Here is a 14234-nt window from a genome sequence, read left to right as displayed (position 1 = left end):
TGTGAGACAGTGCGTGAGTGTGTGTATGTGTGTGTGTGTGTGTGTGTGTGTGTGTGTGTGTGTGTGAGAGAGAGTATGTGTGGGGTCAGACACAGAGTGAAGCTCCCTCCACACCATCCCATCACACACTTCTGGATTTAGATGCATCTGGAAACAGATCAGAATTTCTCTCTCTCACCCTGTTTATTGCATCTCCCCTCTCCCATTGACCCTCCCTCTCCCTGTTCTATCCACACTCCTTTCCTCTCTCCCCTCCACTGACCATCCCCTCCTGCCACCCCACCACCCCACCTCGCTGTCCCTCGCACCCACAGCGTACTGGAATGCCACCAGGGCCTTTATGATCCTGTCGGCTCTGTTCTGTTTCGGGGGAGTGATCGCCGGATCCCTCGCCTTCGCCCACTTCCCTGTCTTCGAAAAGTTTAACCGCACGTTTGCTGCTGGGACAATGTTCTTCATCTCCAGTGAGTCCCAAAAGCCCGGGGAGTGGGGAAAGATTGGAGGTTGGGAGGGCAGGGGAGAGAGGAGGAGAGAGGGCAGAAGGGAGCAGGTAGGATGGGTGCAGAGAGGGGAAGAGGGGGGCAAAGGCGGAAGGAGGGGAGAGAGGCGGAGAAGGGGAGTGGGAGTAAGGGAGAGATAGTGGGGAGAAGGGGGAGGAGGGTGAGAAGATGGGGTGGGAGAGGGGAGAACAGGAGAGGGATGAGAGGGAGGGGAATGGTAGAGGGAGGGAAGAGGGAGGAGAAGGTAAGGGAGAGAGGGTGGGGGAGAGGGGGGATAGAGGAGAGTGGTAGAGTGAGGGGAGAGGGACGAGTATGGAGAGGAGAGAGGGAGGGACAAGGAGGAGACAGGGAGATAGGGTTGGGAGGAGAGAGAGTGAGATAAGAGGGAGAGGTGAGAGAGGGGGAGAGAAGGAGAGGGGAGAGGGGGAGTGAGGGAAAGAGGGAGAGGAAAGGGGAGGGGGGAAGGGGGGACAGAGGAGAGAGATATGGGGAGATGGGGTAGGGGAGAGGGAGTGATAGTGGGGAGAGGGGGAGGGGAGAGAAAGAGAGCGGGGAGATATGGAGGGAACGAGAGAAGACTGTGAGGTGAGGTTAGGGGAGGTGGAAGAAGAGGGAGAGAGGAAATGGCTGGAGAGAGGCGATCTGATGGAGTGAGGGAGCAGGTATAAGTGAGGTGATGAGAGAGACTGGTGGATGAGGGGAGCGGTGATACTGTGGAAGGTTGAGTGGTGAGGGGGTAGCAGTGGAAATGGAGGGGGAGAGGGAGAAGGGGAGGTGGGCAAAATGGATGAGGGGGTGGGGGGGGTGGAGACAGGATAATTTGGGGTGGTTTGTCTGGCTGTAGGATCTGACACTGGTTCCCTCCCTCCAGCCTTCCTGATGCTGTTGGGCATGGCCATCTACACAGGAGTGACACTCAGCTTCCTGGGCAAGAGGTTCGGAGACTGGCGCTTCTCCTGGTCCTATATCCTGGGCTGGGTGGCCATGCTGCTGACCACTTTTGCAGGTATGTCCCTCACCGTCCCCCGCCTATCCAACCTCCCCCACCCCCACCCCCACCCCACAAATCCTCCTCACTCCCAGGCCTTCCCTCATCCTCCACACCTGTAGGAAGATACTATTTTCCTGAGAGGAGCAGGGGGTTTGGAGGGAGAGAGATTTCAGAGGGCAGTGCTTTGTGGGGGAGGGAGTTTACACTGATTCCTCACTGCCCTCACCCTATCAATCCCTCCTCCCACACCCACCCCAGATGCCTCACTGATCCCCCTCCTTTGCCCCTTTCCCTCTCCATCTCCCCTCCTCCTCTCCTCCCCTCCCCCCACCTCCTCCCCTACCCCTCCCTCTTCCCTTCCCTCCCCTCCCTCTCCCTTTCTCTCTCTTTCTCTCTTCCCCCTCTCCCTCTCCCCTTCCCCATCTCCCTTTCTCCCTCTTTCATCCTCTCTCGCTCCCTCTCCGTTATGTTTTGTAACTCCAGAACTAATTGAGAGAAAAACATGGGAAAAATGCATGTGAACTTCTTTTTTACTTTAAGTGAGGCATGTGCATATGGTGTGGTGACATAATGACGGATGCTATTCATGTACTTTTACATATAACCCATAATGCATTATGTAAACAACAAAGAATGCTTAATCAAACTATATTACTCAAATATTACTGAAAGATGAAATACACAACTTTCTTCCCTGCTTAGCTATAAACTCCAATTCAATATAGAATACATCTCATTTGTGGCTGTGAAACAATCTCATGATCTGGGGCCTTCCAGTGGTAGATGTGGGAATTGACACCGTGACTGCAGGAAGTGGTTCTGATAGCAGTAGTCAACTTTCCTCTCCAACAATTGACTCTGTTCTCATCAACTGATCAATGTGTATTTCCAGATACAGTATCAGACTCAATCTCCACTGTGTTGGAGAGTGGTCCAGTTCTGTCCTTAATATTTACAAGTACCTACTTTTGATCACCTGTAGTCGTTTGCCAAGACTGCTTGTCCAGAATGAAACATCAAACCTCCTCGATTGAGGAACCCTCTATATGTCTCAGCTGTTTGTCCTGCATACTCCTCCTGAGACCGGGTTTGAGGTGATCCAGATGTGAACACAATGGACAACACAGGACCAGCATGGCTGGTGCATATTGGTTGTAGAGTGCCCTGACAGTGCCAGTCTGGTTTGTTCACTGGCATCACTCACAATGCATTCTGGCCAAATCTTTTTGCCAAGGAAATTTTAGCCGGATGATATAGTGTAGATATAATACGTCTTATTCCATTCTTTTTCAGGAATGACTGAAACTGTGGTCTATTCTCACTGACTGAGTGTTCTGGAACACATTGTGGTCCATCCTCACTGACTGAGTGTTCTGGAACAAACTGCAGTCCATTCTCACTGACTGAGTGTCCTGGAACAAGCTGTGGTCCATTCTCACTGACCAAGTGTTCTGGAACAAATCATGGTCTATTCTCACTGACTGAGTGTTCTGGAACAAATCATGGTCCATCCTCACTGACTGAGTGTTCTGGAACAAACTGCAGTCCATTCTCACTGACTGAGTGTCCTGGAACAAGCTGTGGTCTATTCTCACTGACTGAGTGTTCTGGAACAAATCATGGTCCATCCTCACTGACTGAGTGTTCTGGAACAAACTGTGGTGCATTCTCACTGACTGACTGTTCTGGAACATATTGTGGTCCATTCTCACTGACTGAGTGTTCTGGAACAAACCATGGTCCATTCTCACTGACTGAGTGTTCTGGAATAAACCTTGGTCCCTTCTCACTGACTGAGTGTTCTGAAACAAACTGTGGTCCATTCTCACTGACTGAGTGTTTGGAATGCCAGTCCAACACATCAGCAGCGTGTGAAGCTGTTGGGAACACTTCTGGCCACTTTGCAGCTGCATCCACTGCTAATAAAAATTTTGTGCCCGTGAATGGTCTGGCAAAATCCACATGAACCTCTGCCAGGGCAATGCAGACCATTCCCAGGGATGGAGAGGCTCTGCAGTTGGCATGTTGGACATGTTGGCATCTTGCACAGTACATGGTGAGCTGCTTGATCTGCTAATATATCCCAAGCCACCAGACAAAGCTTAGTGTCAACACTTCCATTTTGACCATGCCTAGATGACTGGCATGCAGCTCCTCCAACATTCAGCTTGGATGGTACAACAACTCTTAATCCCAACATAAAGCAACCTCCTTCGAGGACAAGTTTATCCCAATGCTGGGAAAATTGGGGAACTGGAATTCCAGCCATTTTGATTGGCAATGTAGACCTGAGATAGTGTGGGGTCTTATCTGGTTTCCTTTGGATCATCTCTGCTCTACTAGGGAGATTCAGATTTGGAAGAATAACCAAGACAGGTGTTCTCTTTTGTAAATTTTTCAATATTTGCTTTTTTAAGAATAAATGAGGCAATCCATCAGCATTTCCATGATTAGTAGTCCTCTGAAATTCAATCTTGTAATTGTGTTCTCTAAGTAACAGAGCCCATCTCTGCATTTGTGCTACTGCTGTTGGTGGAACACCCTTCTGTGGATTGAAAATGGACACCAGTGATTGATGATCAGTAACGAGGGTAAACTCTCTCCCATTCTGGTTGAAATGTTTTACACCACAAACCAGACTCAAGGCCTCTTTGACAATACTTACATCATTTTTCTCTGCAGCATTAAGGGAATGCAAAGGCTATGGGGCAGTCACTCCCATCACACATAACATGTGACATAACTGCATCTATACCATAAGGCAAGGCGTCACTGGAGGATGTGGATCATAATGTGTGATGTCACCATTTCCTTTGCCTTTTTGAACATAGAACATAGAATAGTACAGCACAGTACAGGCCCTTCGGCCCACAATGTTGTGCCAACCCTTAAACCCTGCCTTCCATATAACCCCCTACCTTAAATTCCTCCATATACCTGTCTAGTAGTCTCTTTAAACTTCACTAGTGTATCTGCCTCCACCACTGACTCAGGCAGTGCATTCCACGCACCAACCACTCCCTGAGTAAAAAACCTTCCTCTAATATTCCCCTTGAACTTCCCACCCCTTACCTTAAAGCCATGTCCTCTTGTACTGAAAAGTGGTGCCCTGGGGAAGAGGTGCTGGCTGTCTAATCTATCTATTCCTCTTAATATCTTGTATATCTCTATCATGTCTCCTCTCATCCTCCTCCTCTCCAAAGAGTATAGCCCTAGCTCCCTTAATCTCTGATCATAATGCATACTCTCTAAACCAGGCAGCATCCTGGTAAATCTCCTCTGTCCCCTTTCCAATGCTTCCACATCCTTCCTATAGTGAGTTGACCAGAACTGGACACAGTACTCCAAGTGTGGCCTAACCAGAGTTTTATAGAGCTGCATCATTCAATCGCGACTCTTAAACTCTATCCCTCGACTTATGAAAGCTAACACCCCATAAGCTTTCTTAACTACCCTACGAGGCAGCTTTCAGGGATCTGTGGACATGTACCCCAAGATCCCTCTGCTCCTCCACACTATCAAGTGTCCTGCCATTTACTTTGTACTCTGCCTTGGGATTTGTCCTTCCAAAGTGTACCACCTCACACTTCTCTGGGTTGAACTCCATCTGCCACTTCTCAGCCCACTTCTGCATCCTATCAATGTCTCTCTGCAATCTTCAACAATCCTCTACACTGTCTACAACACCACCAACCTTCCGTCAGGCCCCAGGGACTTGTCCATCCTAATGTATTTTAACAACTCCAACACCTCCTCTCCCTTAATATCAGCATGCTCCAATCAACCTCATATCAACCTCACTCATATTGTCCTCACTGTCATCAAGTTCCCTCTCATTGCTGAATACTGAAGAGAAGTATTCATTGACGACCTCGCTCATTTCCACAGCCTCCAGGCACATCTTCCCACCTTTATCTCTAATCAGTCCTACCTTCACTCCTGTCATCCTTTTGTTCTTCACATAATTGAAGAATACCTTGGGGTTTTCCTTTACCCTACTTGCCAAGGCCTTCTCATGCCCCCATTCTGCTCTTCTCAGTCCTTTCTTAAGCTCCTTTCTTGCTTTCCTATATTCCATCTGATCCTTGCTTCCTAAACCTCATGTATGCTGCCTCCTTCCACCTGACTAGATTTTCCACCTCACTTGTCACCCATGGTTCCTTCACACTACCACTCTTTGTCTTCCTCACCGGGACAAATTTATCCCTAACATCCTGCAAGAGATCTCTAAACATCGACCACATGTCCATAGTACATTTCCCTGCAAAAACATCATCCCAGTTCAAACCCGCAAGTTCTAGCCTTATAGCCTCATAATTTGCCCTTCCCAATTAAAAATTTTCCTGTCCTCTCTGATTCTATCCTTTTCCATGATAATGCTAAAGGCCAGGGAGCGGTGGTCACTGTCCCCCAGTTGCTCACCCACTGAGAGATCTGTGACCTGATCCGGTTCATTACCTAGTACTAGATCTCGTATGGCATTCACCCTAGTCGGCCTGTCAACATACTGTGACAGGAATTCGTCCCGGACACACTTAACAAACTCTGCCCCATCTAAACCATTGGAACTAATCAGGTGCCAATCAATATTAGGGAAGTTAAAGTCACCCATGATAACAACCCTATTATTTTTGCACCTTTTGATTTGATTTCCAAAATCTGCCTCCCAATCTGCTCCTCTGTATCTCTGCTGCTACCAGGGGGCCTATAGAATACCCCCAATAGAGTAACTGCTCCCTTCCTGTTCCTGACTTCTACCCATACTGACTCAAAAGAGGATCCTGCTACATTACCCACCCTTTCTGTAGCTGTAATAGTATCCCTGACCAGTAATGCCACCCCTCCTCCCCTTTTCCCCCCTCTCTATCCCTTTTAAAGCACTGAAATCCAGGAGTATTGAGAATCCATTCCTGCCCTGGTGCCAGCCAAGTCTCTGTAATGGCCACTACATCATAATTCCATGTATGTATCCAAACTCTCAGTTCATCACCTTTGTTCCTGATGCTTCTTGCATTGAGGTACACACACTTTAGCCCTTCTACCTTACTACCTTTACACTGTTTATTCTGCTTCTCTTTCCTCAAAGCCTCTCTATATGTTAGAACTGGCTTTACGCCATGCACTTCTTTCACTGCTCTATTGCTCCGGGTCCCATCCCCCTTGCAAATTAGTTTGAACACTCCCGAACCATGCTAGCAAACCTACCTGCAAGGATATTGCTCCCCCTCGAGTTCAGGTGCAACCCATCCAATCTGTACAGGTCCCACCTTCCCCAGAAGAGATCCCAATGATCCAAAAATCTAAAACCCTGCTCCCTGCACCAACTCCTCAGCCGCGCATTCAACTGCCATCTCCTCCAATTCTTACTATCACTGTCACGTAGCACTGGCAGCAATCCTGAGAACGCCACCCTTGAGGTCCTGTTCTTCAGCCTTCTGCCTAGTTCCCGTAACTCAGACTTCAGGACCTCATCCCTCTTCCTGCCTATGTCATTGGTCCCAACATGTATCACGACTTCTGGTTGCTTTCCCTCTCATACCAGGATGTCGTGCACCCAGTCAGAGACATCCCGGACCCTGGCACCCGGGAGGCAACAAACCATGTGGGTGTCCTTCTCACGTCCACAAAATCTCCTGTCTGCTCCCCTAACTATAGAGTCTCCAATGACAACAGCTCTCCTCTTCTCTGTCCCACGCTTCTGCACCACCGGGTCAGACTCAGTACCAGAGGCCCTGCCACCATGGTTCACACGTGGTCGGTCGTCCCCGCCAACAGTATCTAGGACAGTAAACTTATTATTCAGGGGAATAGCTACAGGGGTGCTCTGCACTACTTGTCTGCCCACCTTCACTTTCCCCCAACTGTCACCCAACGACCTGCTTCCGACAGCCTAGGTGTGACTACCTCCCTGTAGCTCTCTTCCATGACTGCCTCATCTCCCTTTGAAAGCCACTTCACACTGCTTTGTACATTGCCTCTTCTTCCTGATCTGTGGTAATGAGTTTAAGGGGTGGAGTATTGCAGCCCAGTTTGGCAAGAACTTATTATAGTCACTGACAAACCGTAAAAAGGACTGCAACTGTGACACATTCTTTAGCCTTGGGACATTCACCACTGCTCGAATTTTCTCAGCACACTTGTGTAATGCTTGTGCGTCAAAGATGTGACCACAGTAAGTGATGTTTGGTTTAAAGAATTCACATTTGTTGCATCATGCTCTGGGCCCATAATCTTCTAATCTTTTTAACACTGTCTTGAGATTTTAGAGATTTTCTTGGTTATCCAGGTAACACTGAGTTCCTGGGCAAACTTATGGCACCTGGTCCATAGCTCTCTGCCAGGTGCAGATGCTGCTCCAAAAGTGAGTATATTATAGTGAGAAAGCTTTTGTGACTCTTTATGGTGAGAAGCACTTTGGACTCTGCTTCCATCTCCATCTGTAGGTCGGCCTCAGCTAAATCCACTTTGCTGAACTGCTTTCCTCCAGAAAGCTTTGGAGGACCTTCTGTCCTGTGCTGATGTACTTTCAGTACTGGGCTGATGCTGACCTTAAGATCACCATAGATCCTGACAGACCTATTCTTCTTGGCTACTGGGACCCTCCATGTGTCCTAACTCACTGGCTATTTTATCACCAACGGTATAAGGAAATTGACTGGCTTTGTAAAATTTGGGAGTGGCATTTTCATTTAATGCTATTTTACCCTTGATATGTTTGAGTTTTTGCAAAGCCATCCTTGAACACATTATCCAGTACCTTTCTAACTGGTTTTCAGTTGACCCTGTTGCAGAGGATGTGGCGTGTAAATGGAGGACGGACCTCTAATTAAATAGTAGTTGTCTCAGCCAATCACACCCCACACTACAAGCCCATTGTGGCTTGTTGATTGTTGTATTTCACTGTTGAAGAACGTTAACGCAACCGATCGACAGACGATGCAATTAGCTACAGCTTTACACACTGTCCTTGCACATCTGGAGAAGAAGGATGCTTATGTGAGAATGCTATTCTTGGACGACAGTTCAGCATTCAACACCATAATTCCCTCCAGGCTCAACAAGAAGCTCAGAGACCTCAGCCTTCACCCTGCCTTGTGTAGCTGGATCCTGGACTTCCTGTCAGATCGCTGGCAGGTGGTAAGAGTGGGCTCCCTCACCTCTGCCCCTGACTCTCAACACAGGTGCCCTTCAGGGCTGTGTACTAAGCCCCCTCCTTTACTCTCTGTATACTGGCTGGGTGGTGATAAAGGCACAACAGCACCTCTTTCACCTCAGACGGTTGAGGAAGTTTGGTATGGGCCCCCAAATCCTAAGAACTTTCTACAGGGGCACAACTGAGAGCATCCTGACTGGCTGAGTCACTGCCTGGTATGGAAACTGTACCTCCTTTAATCGCAGGACTCTGCAGAGAGTGGTGCGGACAGCCCAGCGCATCTGTAGATGTGAACTTCCCACTATTCAGGACATTTACAAAGACAGGTGTGTAAAAAGGGCCCAAAGGATCATTGGGGATCCGAGTCACTCCAACCACAAACTGTTCCAGCTGCTACCATCTGGGAAACGGTACCACAGCATAAAAGCCAGGACCAACGGGCTTCAGGACAGCTTCTTCTACCAGACCATCAGACTGCTTAACGCATGCTAATGCACTGTATTTCTATGTTATATTAACTATCCTGTGGTACATAATATTTATTATAAATTACTATAATTGCACATTGCACGTTTAAACGGAGACATAATGTAAAGATTTTTACTCCTATGTATATGAAGGATGTAAGTAATAAAGTCAATTCAATTCAATTAATTCATTCATTCATTCAATCCCACATGAATTTTTTTTCCCGATGTAAGTTCTTAGTTGGATATCTGCAGGCTTCAATTCAGTATCTTTGAAATACCGTTAAAACTCATATTGTGGAATGACTGAAACAGCTGAGCTGAAATTTAATTAATTTGCCGTTCACTTCTGGTGTAAGCCATATTGCTTGTTAGTTTTCACATTGTAAATCTCAAGGCTACTCAGTCCTGGATCACTCATTATTATCAAATTTTTTCATGCTCTTTTTGAAACTACAAACTCGACTCTTTCTTTTTCACTTCCCTGTACAGTCTATTAATTTTTGTCAGCTTGACATGCTCTTTATGTGTGTCCTACTTTGTTGTATTTTATCCAAGTGTTGCCTTTAAACCTGCATTGGTGCAGTGTACGTGAGCCCCTGTCACAACAGTGACACAATTTGCTCGGCCGGGCAGCTTCTGTACAGATGTTGCACTTTGTTCATGTTCACTTTCATTCCTGACTGCAACTCAATTGCATCTCTGGCTGTTGTTTCTATTGATGCAGTGATTTTAACTGTGTTTATTTAAATGTGAGTTGTGCTTCAGTTAGGAGTCAGTTTTCTTTTAAGATTCCACAAATTAAACAATCTCTTAGTGTATCATTAAACCCATGAACACACTGACAATGTCTATTCAGCTACGTACGGTGACATGGACTCCCCTTCTTTGCATTCTGCTTATGAAACTTTTATCTTCTGCAATCAACAATGGCTTCCGTTCTAAATGTTCCTGCATGACTTGAGCAATATCAGCAAGGCTCATTTCAACTGGTTTGGTTGGAGCAGTCTAACTTCTAAGCAAACTGTACACTCTTCCGTCCATGCACTCAGCAAAACCAGCACTCGCTTCTTATTGGCCATTTCACTTGCTTCAGAGTACTAGCCAATCCATGCAGTTATATCTTGTGCAATCAAGCAGATCTATCTTTCTGATGTAGCCAGCCATATCTGATTTTTGTTTCTTTTTAATTTAAGATTATTATCACCCAGTACTCACTGTTTACGAACCTGTTAATTTGTCCATTTTCTGCCTTTTTTAACTCGATTATCTTCTCTCTCTCTCCCCGAAGAAGCATGCACTGTGCTCTTTTTAACTTGACCATTTCATTGTACTTTTTTAAAAACTCGAATGTCTCGCTGTGCTTCAACAGATAGTTAGTCATCTCAAGTTTATTTTAAAACTTAAATGTCACCACTGTTATCCAAAGAAAAATACAAGAGACCAAGGATAACGTATGTAAACAGTTTTACATATTGAGGCATATGTAAATGATGTGGTGACATAATGCTACTCACATACTTTTACAGTCATGAATTATGTAAACAACAAAGAATGCATAAGCAAACTATATATTTACAATATTACTCAAATATTACAGAAATAATAAACTCTCCCCTTCATTGTCTCTCTATCTCTCTCCCCCCCTCTACCCTTCCTCTCCCTTTTCTTCTCTCTCTTAATCTCCTTTCTCTTCTCTCTTTCTTCCCCCTCCCTCTCCTTCTCCCTCTCCCTCCCCCCTCTCCTCTCTCTCTGTCTCGCTCTCCCCCCTCTCTCTCCCTCTCCCTCAGGCATCTTCTACATGTGTGCCTACAGAATGAGTGAGCGCCGCAGACTGACGGGACCTCGCTAAGGGAGTGCTCGACCGGGGCCTCATCCTGGGCCTTGGAGGCCAACCTCAGTGCTGACACGTTGTCTCATTCCCTCAGTGTTCTTACGAACTCTTTGCGTGGGATGGAGTGAGCAATCTAACTGTGCCAGTCAATAAACAGCATGAAACTGCAGCCAGTGTCTGGGTTATTGCCACGTCTGTGGCTTCATCACAACAAGGCCCCACTCTCTCCCTCATCCACTCTTTACTTCTCCCCCACTCTCCACCCCGTTCCTTCCTCTCACTATCCCTTTCCCACCCTCCTTTAATCCCATCCCTCTCTCCCTCTCCCTCCCCGTCCCCATCCATTCTCGTCCTCCTTCCTTCATACCCTCCCTCTCCCTCATTGTTCTCCTTCTCCATTCCCCTCGCTGCGTTTCTCTCTCCATCCACCACCCTCCCCATCTCTCTGTCCTTCATCTTGTCCCTCTCTGTTTCTGTTTCCCCTCTATTCTCCCTTGAGGAGGGAGTGCTCTGGGAGGGGGTGAGGAGGGAACGCTGTGGGAGGAGGTGAGGAGGGAACACTGTGGGAGGGGGTGAGGAGGGAACGCTGTGGGAGGGACGGTGAGGAGGGAACACTGTGGGAGGGGGTGAGTGGGGAGCGCTGTCTGAGGGGAAGAGGAGGGAACAATGTGGGAGGGGTGAGGAGGGAACGCTGTGGGAGGGTGTGAGGAGGGAACACTGTGGGAGGGGTGAGGAGGGAACTCTGTTGGAGGGGGTGATGAGGGAGCCCTGTGGGAGGGGTGAGGAGGGAACACTGTGGGAGGGGGTGAGGAGGGAACACTGTGGGAGGGACGGCGAGGAGGGAACGCTGTGAGAGGGGACGGTGAGGAGGGAACACTGTGGGAGGGCTGAGGAGGGAACATTGTGGGAGGGACGGTGAGGAGGGAACGCTGTGAGAGGGGACGGTGTGGAGGGAGCGCTGTGGGAGGGGGTGTGGAGGGAACACTGTGGGAGGGACAGTGAGGAGGGAACGCTGTGGGAGGTGGTGAGGAGGGAACACTGTGCGAGGGGATGAGGAGGGAACGCTGTGGGAGGGGGTGTGGAGGGAGTAGTATGGGAGGGAGTGAGGAGGGAACACTGTGGGAGGGGGTGAGGAGGGAACGCTGTGGGAGGGGGTGTGGAGGGAGTACTGTGGGAGGGACGGTGAGGAGGGAACACTGTGGGAGGGACAGTGAGGAGGGAACACTGTGGGAGGGGGTGAGGAGGGAACGCTGTGGGAGGGGGTGTGGAGGGAGTACTGTGGGAGGGGGTGAGGAGGGAACGCTGTGGGAGGGGGTGAGGAGGGAACGCTGTGGGAGGGGGTGTGGAGGGAACGCTGTGGGAGGGGGTGTGGAGGGAGTACTGAGGAGAACACTGAGGGGCAGTGAAGAGGAAATGATGTTGGAGTGCTGATGGGGAGGATAGAGCTTTGAGGAGGGAGCATCGCACTGCAGAAGGGTTGGTGAGAGAGAGAGAGAGAATTTGTATGTATGTTTGCGTGCTGAAGGTGTGAGTGTATCTCTGTGTTTGTGTGAGTTTGCATGTGAGTGATTGTGAGTGTGTGTACATTTTTGTGAGTGTGAGTGTTTGTGTGTCTGTACGCGAGTTCGTGTATACATTATGAATTAGTCCGTGAGCCAGGACCCCAAATTTGGGCCACCGGTACCATGTGGGGGGAATAATTATTATTGTGATTTTTGGGAAGGTATAGACCCCTGGTGCTGGAAAATATGTGATAGCATTGCAGCGGTGGTAGCTTCCTGTGCTTCAGCAGTGGCTAGCCTCATAGGTGAACGGGTCAACCCATACGCAGGGAAGCGGGACCTCATTAGCATCTCTACGGCAAAGGCAGCTCTAAGGACATTGCCTCTGACCTGATGCAGGCATATGGGATTGGTGAGCAATGCTACCCAACCTTCAAGGATGAGAGACTAGAGGAAGACCCACCAGCAAAGAAATTCCATGACCCAATGAAAACCAACAAGCTGAAAACATTCAAAGTTGCTGGTGAACGCAGCAGGCCAGGCAGCATCTCTAGGAAGAGGTACAGTCAACGTTTCAGGCCGAGACCCTTCGTCAGGACTAACTGAAGGAAGAGTTAGTAAGAGATTTAAAAGTGGGAGGGGGAGGGAGAGATCCAAAATGATAGGTGAAGACAGGAGGGGGAGGAATGGAGCCAAGAGCTGGACAGGTGATTGGCAAAAGGGGTATGAGAGGATCATGGGACAGGAGGCCCAGGGAGAAGGAAACGGTGGGGGGGGAACCCAGAGGATGGGCAGAGGGACAGAGGGAGAAAAAGGAGAGTGAGAGAAAGAATGTGTGTATATAAATAACGGATGGGGTACGAGGGGGAGGTGGGGCATTAGTGAAAGTTAGAGAAGCCAATGTTCATGCCATCAGGTTGGAGGCTACCCAGACGGAATATAGGGTGTTGTTCCTCCAACCTGAGTGTGGCTTCATCTTTACAGTAGAGGAGGCCGTGGATAGACATGTCAGAATGGGAATGGGATGTGGAATTAAAATGTGTGGCCAATGCAGGATCTCCCATCTCTAGAGATGCTGCCTGGACTGCTGCGTTCACCAGCAACTTCGATGTGTGTTGCTTTAATTTCCAACGTCTGCAGAATTCCTCGTGTTTGCTAGCTGAAAACACTCAGTGATATGTGTAAGAAGAGAGAAGTGATATCGAATGGGAGGGCGATCATCTTGAAAGCTGACAGGTCTTTGTCCGGACGCATCGTAGTGATGGCACAAGAGCGCAGTCTACGTATGGGGGATATCCTTTCTCATCCCCTTGGACCATTGGCCTGGGCCCTGTCCACACCAGAAGGATTGCTGAGAAAGACAAATAAAGCTACTTTAGCCACAACCTTGCAGGAAAATGCAGCAGTAGAAGAGCAACTCCCAGGAAACTGCTACAGTGGTTGATGGAATGAACTTGGTCTAAAGAGTGAAAGGTGATCAACTTACTTTCAGAGATGCTGCCACAACAATTCTGGGTATGGCTCTACAGGGTGAAGAGACTGGTCATGAGTTGCAAGGTATCACAGGCATACAGATGGTAGGGCAGTGGAGGAGCTTCCTGACCAAAGTCAGTAACAAAAATAGTCTCATGAGCTTCATAGTCCATGAATGGAGGAAGGCGGAGTACAGAGCAAAGCTACAGGAGAAGATTCTGTATGGAACTGTGAATGACAAATGTTACCAATCACATCTTAAGACAGTGCGGAGGTGTCAGCTCTTCAGTGTCAACAAGAAGAAGCAGATGGCC

At 48.3% G+C, this 14234-nt stretch overlaps 1 protein-coding gene across 1 annotated transcript; it reads left to right on the top strand.

Annotated features, from left to right (window-relative positions):
• Positions 1 to 314: 314 nt before the first annotated feature.
• Positions 315 to 11108, top strand: LOC140193227 (lens fiber membrane intrinsic protein-like). Its single transcript, XM_072250617.1, has 3 exons — positions 315 to 464; positions 1372 to 1506; positions 10902 to 11108. Exons 1-3 carry the CDS (start codon positions 341 to 343, stop codon positions 10961 to 10963), a joined length of 321 nt encoding a protein of 106 aa, XP_072106718.1. The 5' UTR covers positions 315 to 340; the 3' UTR covers positions 10964 to 11108.
• Positions 11109 to 14234: the final 3126 nt, after the last annotated feature.

Source organism: Mobula birostris, unplaced genomic scaffold (genome assembly GCF_030028105.1).
Source record: "Mobula birostris isolate sMobBir1 unplaced genomic scaffold, sMobBir1.hap1 scaffold_4564, whole genome shotgun sequence".
In the NCBI taxonomy this organism is placed as follows: domain Eukaryota; kingdom Metazoa; phylum Chordata; class Chondrichthyes; order Myliobatiformes; family Myliobatidae; genus Mobula; species Mobula birostris.
This window is presented reverse-complemented; position numbering and strand designations above follow the sequence as displayed.

What these genes read in the sequence shown, in the direction of transcription:
- LOC140193227 (XM_072250617.1), top strand. Translation starts at nt 341, where the DNA reads ATGATCCTGTCGGCTCTGTTCTGTTTCGGGGGAGTGATCGCCGGATCC. An exon ending in GACAATGTTCTTCATCTCCA is followed by an intron (nt 465 to 1,371) that starts GTGAGTCCCAAA and finishes CCCTCCCTCCAG; the next exon opens with CCTTCCTGATGCTGTTGGGC. An exon ending in GCTGCTGACCACTTTTGCAG is followed by an intron (nt 1,507 to 10,901) that starts GTATGTCCCTCA and finishes CCTCTCCCTCAG; the next exon opens with GCATCTTCTACATGTGTGCC.